We start from the raw sequence: 11,887 nt of genomic DNA on the forward strand, positions 1-11,887 counted from the left end.
TACTGTCAGCAAGGAAAACAATGCAGGTATGTTTTACAGGGGATGTAGTTATTTGCATAGGCAAAAGCAGGGGGGGGTTCCGTCTGCCTGGAAACCCCCCTCCCCAGCACACAATATGACCACAGTAGAAATAGTAATATAATAGAATGTTACTAGCGCTGCATGTTCTTCTCAATATCACAAAATGATTAGCACCACCTGTGGATCTTTTAAAATGTGTCAGCTAGTAATAAATATACCTGTGCACCAACTAGGACATGTGGAAAACATGCACTGTTTAGGGGTACACTGCTATAGACGATCAATAGGGTTAATTATTAATACTGTATAATAATACACTATCTATTACATAAGGAGACCAATATGTACATATATATGTCCAGGGCAGTGCTAGGTTCTTCTGCTGCTCCCCCAGACTTCCGGACTTTATCCAATGCTCTGGAATGATGCCCAGATCTGAAGAAAAACGTTCTGTTCAGACAGATCTACTGCCGCATCTAATAGCTTACTGTGATCGCTGGTCCTGTATATGCTGGAATTATCCTGTATATGCTGGAATTATGCAACACAATATACTTTGTATGTAACATATTAAAGCTGGATAAGTACTAATCCTGCCCTCTTCATGGACTGGCCACACTCGCTCTAAAATCAAGCATTTGGAAACCCCCCTCTAGAAATCCTGCGTTTGCCACTGGTTACACTTGTCACAATCCCAACACCGGAATCCCTGCTAGGGCTAGGTTTAGGGCACCCCAGGGAGATTTAGGGTTAGACACCCCCCTGGGAAGGGTTAGGGATAGGCTAGGGGAAGTGGGGTTAGGGTTAAGCACCCCCGGGGGGAGGTTAGGGTTGGGCACCCCCCCAAGAGTGTTAGGTTTAAGGTGCGGGGAGGGGGTGTTAGGGTTAGGCACTAACGGGGGGAAGTTAGGGTTAGGCACTAGGGGGGAGGTTAGGGTTGGGCACCCCCCCAAGAGGGTTAGGTTTAAGCTGCGGGGAGGGGGCGTTAGGGTTAGGCACTAACGGGGGGAAGTTAGGGTTAGGCACTAGGGGGGAGGTTAGGGTTAGGCACCCCTAAAGGAGGGTTACGGGGGGAGAGGGGAGGGATTAGCTGTACTTACCTTCGCTGTCGGGATTTCCTCCCTTCAGCCAGCCGGCAATACAATCCCATTCCTTTTACAGGTAACACTGTTCCCAATGCAGCCATGCAGTACTGTAGGTTTTTGATACAACAGGTATTATTGAAGTCAACCTTTTACATTGCAAATAGTGGGCCTGATCCAGCACGGATGGAAATCGCAACCGCATATGCAGACCGGACTATTGTTGCGTACTGCGCATGCATATGCACCACACTGAACGTGCACTGCAATCGCATTGCGATTACGCACACAGTTAGGAATCCATCGCAGAGTGAGTGACAGGCCGTGAGTGTTTGAGGATGGTGATGGGGGAGTGGTTGCAGAAACGCAGGCGTTTGAACGCCGTCGCATGGGCGTGCATAAATTAGCCATTGCAATTGCCTGCTCAATGCGACAAGACTTGCAATTTCTGCGACAGGTCAGATCTGCTGTATATGTGCATGACAGGCCGATGTGCTTTGATGTTACCGATGTATACGCAGGACTGTGAGGTAGTACGGATGTGAGAAAGCAGTAGTGGCTGTCTCAATGCTGGCTGAGCTGTGGCAGACATTAGCATATTTTCGCAGCTGCATTGTGTGTGATTACGCAGCTGCGATTGCAATTGCGATCCGTGCTGAATCAGGCCCACTGTTCTTAAACTCTATTAATGAGTCCTTAATGAATTACAGCACATTGAGAACATGTTGAAGCTTTCCCATCCCTGTTTTGGATATACTGGTATTAAAAGATACAAGCGAAGTATATTTATCAAGGTGGCAGTAGCCCAACAGTGACTCTCCTTATGGGGCCCATTCATCAAGAATCACATACTCAATGCGATCTGGATGCGATATTAGCGCCCGTGATCGCATTGCAGTATGCTATAATATCACCCAAATGTATTACTGTAAATAGCAGAGAACCCTCTGAGGGTAAATAGTGTGAAGTGTAGCCCATAGGCTGCAGCAGCACAGCGCCATCTTCAGAATGTATAAAACCTATGGGGATTGTGGATGGTGTTGGAAATGGAGGGACCACAGCAAATATATTTGGGGGTCATTAAATATTTGCAGCATATTCCCCAAAAATGGTTGTTTTGGGGGAATATGCCACAAATATTTTATGATAAATAGACCCCTATATATCCCTGCATATTGCAGTGATGCTAAATAATGTACCACCACAATTTGCCATATTGGGGCTCATTCGGAAAACCAAGAAAAAACCTCCTTGATTGGCGATTGATCACCAGCAGCTTAACAATGCCAGAAAATGGAAGTAGTGATATCTGCCTGCGTGGTACATAGGGGCCCATTTATCAGTGGTTATTTGCAGCTTAATGAGATTTAACAGGTGTTCTGAGGGTTAACCGCAAATATTAAGTAGGTTTCTACAGGGGATGCGATGCTGCCAAATTGGTCCCCGCAGCTGACGCCATCTGAAGATAGCGTTAGCCGCTGTAGTCTATGGGGACTTACCGCATTTCAGCCGGCGGAGGGATCTCCCAGATCCCTCCGCCGGCAATGGGCGCCGCTCATGCGCAGTCCGTGGGACTGCGCATGCGCAGCAGTCCCTCATGCACTCCGGCCACATCGCAGGGACGGGCTCCTTTTGGAGCTCGTCTCCCTGCATGTGCCGGTACATACATTCAGCCGGTATGATCGCATTTTGCAATGCGATCATGGGCAATACTGGATGCCCTGATCACATTGCAAAATGCGATCATTAATAAATGGGCCCCTTAATAAGTTAGCTCCAGACAGATCTGTGATTTCTCCGGCATTTAGTAGTTCATAAATACAATGAAGCAGCAAAATAGCTTTTTTATTTTTTGCTAAAAGTTTTTTTTCCAGAGTTCTGTCTAATCACTGCTTGTTATATAGACCCCAAAAGCTATCCGGTACCAAGAAATGTAGGTTATTTCTGCACACGTAAGCCATAATATCATCAACATGGTGCAAACAATATGCTGGGTTTTTTTTTATGGGTTACATCAAATTATTCTTAGCACCAAGTTATTAAATTAGCCAAAATGTATCCTTATGAAGAAATTAAGGGCCTGATTCAGAGCCGGACGCTCTGACCAGAGCGCTCGCTCTGAATCAGGGCCCTCCAACCTAAAACTGGAGCGGCCTCCTGGCCGCTCGCATAGCTGTGGGTGACCACCCACAGCTTATGCGAGCGGCCAAAAAGATGGTCGCGATGGTCACCATCGCGACCATCGGGCTTGCGACGAGACCCTGCGGTAGGGTCTCGCTATCGCAAGCCCAGGAGTGCTTTTGGCTCTATCAGAGCCAAAAGCACTCCCACTGACATCACTAGTGATGTCAGTAGGGCCGGCCCCAGACGGTAGGCGTTCCCATGGGAACGCCTCCGTCTGGGCAGCAACGCCCCCGGCATGCCCACCAAAGGGTGCGTGCTGTCACTCACCATCGACAGCACGCCCCCTTTGGTGCGAGACCCATAGCGACAGCTTGGCTGTCGCTATGCGGGTCTCGCGCATGCGCACGACGGAGCTCCCTCCGTCGTGCGCATGCGCATTAGGGCACCATTGACCCGCTTGCGAGCACTCAGCGCTCGCGAGCGGGTCTGAATTAGGCTCTAAGTTTGTAGCTGTATCTCAACCAATAAAAGGTGTATGTTTACCTTGACAAGGGCAATGTCTATCTATCATAGCTTAACATCATTGTTGCTATATAATAAAGACACTAATAACAGTAATAATACATGTTATCAGTTGAGCAGAACATTACAGAATGTTACCTTGTGAAGGATTGTGTGCCAATGTAACAATAAGAATGGAAAGACATTGGATGCAAAGTGACATATTCTGATGCAGTGCCCTTTAAGAGCTACAAATCCAGTGACGGAAACACCTGATGTCTGGGATTAGTTGTAATGCACTGCCATCAGGTATCTATGGCAACAGCAGAATACAATGCGTTATCCTTGATCTAAATAAGCTTACGCTCAAGTACTGTAGTACTATGTGCTGTTTACAAATCATTTAACACTTTCTCAGCCATAAGATCGCAAAATGATATTTTATATATTGTCAGCCAATGATGATAATCAATAGCCTCTTCATAGATATTGACCATTTTTTTATTCAAACCAACCGATACTCTTGTTACTTAGCCATTCATATTGTGGAAAATGATGTTGTGCTGCCCATGCACACAGCTTCTGTCAGTATTTGCAGCTGCTCCTATTTAACACTTGCAGCCCCTTGTGCTCTGCGAGGCTGATCAGGAGCATTCACAATGACAAGGGCATGTAAGCATGTAAACGCAAGTTAAGAACAGCCCTTTCAGATACATCTTATTTTGGGTTACATGTATATTTGAAAATATAACTCCTGTGTCTATGCAAGATGGGTTGTTATCAAGTTGATTATGTTTGATGCATGTTTTTGCTCCTGGCACATCCATCCACAATGTTTAAGATTGCATATTAAGATGTGTGTAAATCAAAATAAAGACATGAAAAATTAAGAATGTGGCTCGATATCTGCCCATGTGCGGAGTGATCTGAATCCATTTGTGGAGGTTCAAGTGAGCCAAATGTGGACGAACAGCTGTTGGGTAAAATGGCTAATTTACAAAGGTCCTGTTTCAGAGACAGACGCTAATGCAATCACATCTATGATTCTGCATGGAACGTAGCTGCAAAAATATGCTAATGTTTCCAAAGCTTACCTGAGCCTTAGCATGCCCACTGTTACCTTCTCATATTCACCCGACAACATACAACAACCTAACCATGGGTAACATTGATGCAGATCGGGCAGCCATACAGGCGGCATATGCAGCAAGTCTGACCAGCCGCAACCACTGCAGCTCTCATGACACACTGAGAGCTCTCATGCTGCATAGGAGATCGTAATAGCTCATTTGTGCACGTCCATTAAATGGTATTTAAATTGTCAGACATGCCTGCATTTTTCTAGCCACCCGTTACCTCTCCCAAATACTCACTACCTGTCACTCACTTTGCAAATGGATTCTCTGTGCGAACATAATCGCAAAACAATTGCCTTGTGGCTGACATGCTTGCGCAATGGTGAACAATTGCTCAATCTGCGCATAAATCGGCATTGCGTACATCTCTGAGGGGTCTATTTACTAAGCAGTGTTAGGAGACAGAGTGAAAAGTGATAAGGTACCAGCCAATCCGCTTGTAACTGCCATCTCACAGCCTGTGTTTGAAAAATGACAGTTGGGAGCTGATTGGCTGGCACCTTATCACTTTCCACTCTGTCTTCTAACACTGCTTAGTAAATAGAACCCTGAATCAGGCCCAATGTGTGCATACTATCTACCACTTCCAGCTTGTCCAATAACTTCTATAAATGAATATCAGCTTATCTGATCTTCACTTCATACATGATACACACTTCATACATGATACACACTTCATACATGATACACACTTCATACATGATACACACTTCATACATGATACACACTTCATACATGATACACACTTCATACATGATACACACTTCATCTAGATAAACTGTGTTACCAGAGACAGTTTTTTGCAGTTGCTTGATATAGAAACATAGTAATTAGAAAAAAAACAACCTGCGCAGCAACAAATTAGACACCAGGAATGTGTACTAGAACCAGGACAGTTAGTAGGTTTGCATGTCCATTTACTTGTCACAAAAAAACGCCACACAATTATATCCTTAAAAACAATGTAATTTATTATTTTTGAAAATACAGAGACTTTGGTAGACCTTTTTGCAAAATTCATACATTTAAATAACTGAACATTTTATTTATAACAGAATTACAATAAAGCATATAAAACACATTAAAATGTAGTAAAAGTTCAAAATGGTACCAAAAAGACCTATTCATTAAAACTGCATTGTTGATATATTTCCAGTTGTTCAAAGAAAGTGTGAGATGAATCCCAGGTTACACTCTGAAATGTATTGTGAATAAAAGAAGAATTACACATTTACAAGATTTGGAAACATTTTTTTTTCATACCCTGGGAACAATGTAAATCACAGTAACTGTTCTCTGACTCCCTAGTGTTACATGTCGATATACAACACCATGGTATTTTAATTACTTTTGAATTAACGAATGTGTGAACACTGTTTAATCCTCATCTGCATATTGTACATACACATTTTCATCAAGCAACTCACTGCAAGGTACTTAGCAGTTAGAGTTGCATAAATTATATTTACCATTAGTTTTGGAAATTGTTACTATTTGAAGAAGTAATTAAAATGTTTATGCAATTATTTAATAGGCTTAACAGGAATGAGATTTCCACTGCGTGTGCCCTCATTTGCAGCATTAAAAGTTGATTTGCAGAAAACTTTGGGACAGGTCATTCTCCCCTCGTCCTTTGTAATTACATGTAACCCTTCTTCTTTAACCTAGTGTTAGTCACTGGTCGTCTCAAACAATCCAGGGTTACTTGTCCAGTTTTCCTATTAGTGGCCGAGCACAATGGTTTTCCAGTTCGAGCTTACTGTAAAGGACACTGGGGCTCACAGCAACTTTACCCTAACTGTATGCAGGTCCTGTATGGCGCAGGGGGCAGGGAGAAGGCACAAGTTTAGTCACCCTATACAGTCTGCTCTGGTAGCAATGACAGCCCGGAATATCTCACCATTGGCAATGTTCTTACAGACGGCAATTGTGCGAACTGATGATATATTCCTAATAATGGGTAACTTTTCCTACATATACATATGCCTTATATATACAATGTGAAGACATGGAAAGTCAGATCACAAAAGAGAGAGATGCCAGGTATTCCAGTATCAATGTGTGATGAGTTACACTGAGGTCCCTGTGGATATCCGTTGTAACAAGCAGAGAAGGGCGCAGGCAGCCCATGATGACATGTGCTTGTACCATTCATCTACACAGGGGTGAGGACCGGTGCCTTCCAGCACTGCAAAGGGCTGCCACAGCGCCGCACATGGGGGCAGGATGAGCAGTGTCCGGGACTCCCTGTTACACATAGTTCTTCTTATCATAGTCCCCGTTGGAAGTCGGCCTCCGGGAGGCAGAGTACTTGACAGGCGGTGTGAGCTGCCCTTTAATCGGGCATGTAAAGCAGAGTAGGATGCCCCCCAGAAGCAAGAGAGCAGTAGCCGCCCAACCAACGTACAGAGCTGCCCCCATCTCTCTCTTCCTGGAAGCGGGCACAAGGGGGTCATAGAACTCCCTGATCACGATATTGGCGATCCAGCACAGCGGGATAAGGACCAGCAGTCCGGTCAGTATGTAGATGATTCCTCCTGCAAACACCACCCGGCTTTTCATGCTGCTGCCTTGGAAGCAGGTGGTGCACTGAGCTCCCACTACAGTGACCAGCAGTCCGATGAGACCCACGATGGATGCCAGCACAGTGAGTGCCCTGCCAGCCTGCAGCTCCGGGCTAAGGGCGAGGATAGAGTCATACACCTTGCACTGCATCTGCCCGGTACTTTGCACTACACAGGACATCCATAGACCTTCCCAGATGAACTGTGCCACCACGATGTTTTGCTCGATGAAAGCAGATACTTGCCACATGGGGAGGGCACATGCCAACATCACCCCCACCCAGCCGATGATGCTGATGGACAGACCGAATATCTCCAAGACTCCAGAACTCATCTCTGAACACTGCACCTTAATGCCCACTAAGAACTTGGCTCTGCGACTGCTTGGTAGCTGCTGTGCTGTATGATCAGACCAAAGTGTCTGGGAGATTGTACTGTGCACTGATGCTCCTGTGTCTTCTATCTGCTCTCCGCTCTCTCCTAGCAACTGTGCATCACTCCTCCCGGGGCAGAGTCAGCTATGAGCTACGAGCTCCTCGGTCCTCCTAATAAGTAGCTCTCCAACTCCAGGTCCTCCTCCCCCCAGGGACAAGCTTCTTGCGGCCGCCAATGACAAGTTAGGGGCTGACTAATAGGATGCAGCATGACCTAGTAGTTACTCATAGTGGAAAGAAAGGCGTGGAGGGCTGCCAGGAGCTAGGGTTAGGGTAGCACCTGCTGAAGGAAGGAGGGGGGACGAAAGGGAAACAGAGAAAAGACAAATTAGAAGGAGGAAGAAGACAGACCACTGCAGGGCTGAACGCTCCTAAGGATCAGCCAGTTCTGTTTTTCTTTCTGCTCAGGAAGGGGACTCGCAGCACAGTATCGGGTATATAATCCCTATACACCACAAGAAACATATGAAGGATAATAAACTGTCTCAGATAACTGATCCAGGGGGAAAGTAGCATTTGTTTTCGGGTGTCATTACCGTTATATACCTCTATCCATTTCTTAATCTATAAACTATTGTAATAAGTCATTGTAGCTATATCTTATATCCTTAGGGTTTAACATTTACATTTCCCTTTAGCACTCACTAAAGGGGTTATTCCACCCTTTCTGGATTTAGCAAACAGCGATAATCTAAGATTACCGCTGTTTGTTAAGCATCGCTCTCGCCATCTTTTAGATGGTGAGACCGCTGTGGTCTCCATTGCCGGCAATGGAGATCCGGTGGTGCCTTTTTGGCTTCAGAGGCACTGGCGGGCAGCCCAGCGGATGACCTCGCAGAGGAGGAGGACGTTGCTGGACTTTGCGGGACCTCACCGGAGGGGTAAGAATTGGTAAATACCAGTACATTTTTCGTTTGTATCACAGTGATACTAAATGATAAAATTGCATTGATGTTTATCATCGTTGATAAATGGGGGTCACTATGCGATATGGGCGCAATATTAGCGCCCAGGATCACATTGCAGGATACAATGAGGATACGATGATAGCACTGGGATGTACTGAATAGCACACACAGGGACACGGGCTCTCATTACAGGGGCAACACTGTCTGATTGTGATGTCATCTGTATCTTATGGCGGTGTTCCCCATTACATGTTATTTATGGCTATTTTTTTCTCATTGTATGGCGGATACATGGATGCTTGGTGTACTGCATGGCGTCACTGATACTTTCTACATTATATGGTGGTAACTGTAATGTTATCTGCATTACGTGGCGATCAGTGTAATGCTCACTGCGAACCTGTATGTATTATATGGTGGTCACTGTGTATTATATGGCTGTCATATAGGTAGAGGGTGAATACTGTATATTGGGGAGAGGAAGTACGCTACACCGAATCTTTACCCTTGGTGACAAAAAGCCTAGTTTTGCCCCTGGGATGCGTTTGATTGCTGGGATTGGGGTGTTGATAGTGAATGCGAGTGGAGAAGGACATCAACAACTGTCTCGCTTCCGGGTTCTTACCATGAACTTACATCCCTGACACTACTCAATATTGGAGCATCATATATAATCATACATTATAATTCCTATTCTAGAGTTAACGGTACCTTGGGCCTGATTCAGACCCGCTTGCAAGCGCACAGCGCCCACAAGCGGGTCGATGGTCCCCCACTGCGCATGCGCCGCCTTCGGCATGCGCATGTGCGAGACCTGTCCAGTTTTGGCAGCTCCGTCGCTGTGGGTCTCGCTACAAGATGGGGTGGCTGTCGATGGTGAGTGACAGCTCGCCCTGTTTTGTAGGCAGGGGGGGGGCGTTTGTGGGCATCCCTACTGACATCACTAGTGATGTCAGTAGTGGACTTCCTGCTCTATTAGAGCAGGAAGTCCGCTCAGGCTTTCGGGAGCTAAGACCCTACCACAGGTGGGCTGGAGAAAAAAAAAACACGCCCTGATTCAGAGCGAGCACTTGCTAGCAGCGAGAGGCTCTGAATCAGGCCCTTTGTCTTTATACAGTAGCTACACACCAACACACACACACACACACACACATTAAGTGCCAATGCTTTTCAACAGTGGCATATTTTCTTATCGTGTACATTACATTTCCTTCTATTTCTTAGGCTACTAAAGACATCTCTCCCATAGAGCTGGGGGCACTGTATAAGGGGCCCCACTACTGGGGGCACTGCATAAGGGGCACTATTACTGGGAGGACTGCATAAAGTGCACTATGGGCACTGCATAAGGGATACTACTACTAGGGGCACTGCATATGGGGCACTACTGCCAATGCTTCTTTTGAACAGTGGCATATTTTTTTCTCATGTACTGTACATTCACTTTCCTACTATTTTTTAGGCTACTAATGATGCCTCTCCCATAGAGCTGGGGACACTCTATAAGGGGCACACCACTATTTGAGGCACTGCATAAGGGGCAATATTACTGGAAGGACTGCATAAGGGGCACTACAGGCACTGCATAAGGGACACTACTACTGGGGGAACTGCATGAGGGGCACTACTGTGGCACTGCATAAGGGGAACTACTACAGTGGCACTGCATAAGGGGAATTACTACAGTAGGCACTGCATAAGGGGCACCACTACTGGGGGCACTACTACTGGGGACACGGCATAAGGGGCACTACTATTGGGGGCATGGCATAATGGGCACTACTACAGGGGGCATTGCATAAGGGGAGTGCATAATTAACTAAGTAGTGTCATGGCACATGTGACATGGGAGGTTTTTATACTGACTTGATCGTAGTGCTTAAGAGAGGGTATGGTCAACCTTAAGCTCTACAAACAGCTCCGATGGTTCCCGATGGTCTCGATTAATCCTTATATGCCTGGAGATGACGTGTAATGCGAATGAGAAGGGGGCGTATTTTTAGTTTTACGGCCGCATCCTCCCCTCACTCGTCCAGCTAACGATCCCATCTTAACGACGCAACTTGCAAGCGCTTCATTTACATATCCGGCCCCTTTTACCTTACGACCGAGCGGCCGCAACGACCGACTCTGAATGAGGTCCTATGTGCAGTGTAATGTGAATAAGATTGAGCCACCGTGTGGCGTAATTTGAATTGGAGATTCTATGTGTGATTTCAGCAGGATAGACACCAAGGTCCTTGCTGCGAGTTCATGCCCCCTTTTTGCATGCAAAGCCCTCTTTTTTGGGCTTGGTAGATCACTAAAGGTTTTTAGCTTTATAAGTAGATCACCGAGTCCAAAAGTCTGTCGACCCCTGCTATAGGACTTTAGGTTAGCCTTAACACCTGGTTAGTAATTATGTCATGTTTAATGACTGTTGTTTTACCAGGTAAGTCAGAAAACTCTTTTTATTACGATAAATTATTTAGCCTCTTGCAGTTCAATAGTTGAAAGGGCTTTTGCTGTTGTCACTTCTGGTACCAAAATTACTGTGGTCACTGGAGGAACCAGGGTGGCTGACAAAGCAACTCTATCCTACCAAGGTTTTATAAGATGCACATGGTACATATATTCTGGCATTCTTTTCCCAGGTACACTATATAGCCTCACCCACTTTTTCTATGATTTCAAATGGTCCTTGCTACTTGGCCAAAAATTGGCCAACTTTATGCCATGGGAACCAAAATAAGCACTCTGGGCCTGATTCAGACTTAGGGGCATATTCAATTAGCCGCGGGGTTTACCCCGCAGCTAATTGACGCGCTTGACGGGATTCAATTAGCGGGGATTCCACGCGCGGGTGTCCCTGAGACCCCACGCGCGAGTCCCCGCTGTTTGATTTTACTTCGCACCTCATGTAGGTGCGAGGTAAAATCAGCGTGAAGCCGCCCTATTCGGCCTCGCGCGAGCAATATTAACCACTTAACTGACAAATTTTTTTTCCAAAAACCGCTCCAAAATTGTCGTTTTTTTTAAAGAGTGAATTAGGTCAAGAACACCTTTTTAAAACTTATCCAACACTATTTTGTAAAAAAAATTTTTTTTTAAAATGCCGTGTACCATATAAATGGCAAT

The 11,887-nt window shown here is 45.6% G+C and overlaps 1 protein-coding gene across 1 annotated transcript; it reads right to left on the minus strand.

The window, feature by feature from the left end:
• Positions 1-5,841: 5,841 nt before the first annotated feature.
• CLDN5 (claudin 5) lies at positions 5,842-7,963 on the minus strand. Its single transcript, XM_088476707.1, has one exon. The coding sequence runs from the start codon at positions 7,760-7,762 to the stop codon at positions 7,115-7,117; it is 648 nt and encodes a 215-aa protein (XP_088332833.1). The 5' UTR covers positions 7,763-7,963; the 3' UTR covers positions 5,842-7,114.
• Positions 7,964-11,887: the final 3,924 nt, after the last annotated feature.

The sequence above is a fragment of the Taudactylus pleione genome, unplaced genomic scaffold (genome assembly GCF_031769625.1).
Source record: "Taudactylus pleione unplaced genomic scaffold, aTauple2 ptg000191l, whole genome shotgun sequence".
Taxonomy (NCBI): domain Eukaryota; kingdom Metazoa; phylum Chordata; class Amphibia; order Anura; family Myobatrachidae; genus Taudactylus; species Taudactylus pleione.

Excerpts from the sequence above, each read along its gene's own strand:
- CLDN5 (XM_088476707.1), bottom strand. The coding sequence starts at position 7,762 with ATGAGTTCTGGAGTCTTGGAGATATTCGGTCTGTCCATCAGCATCATC.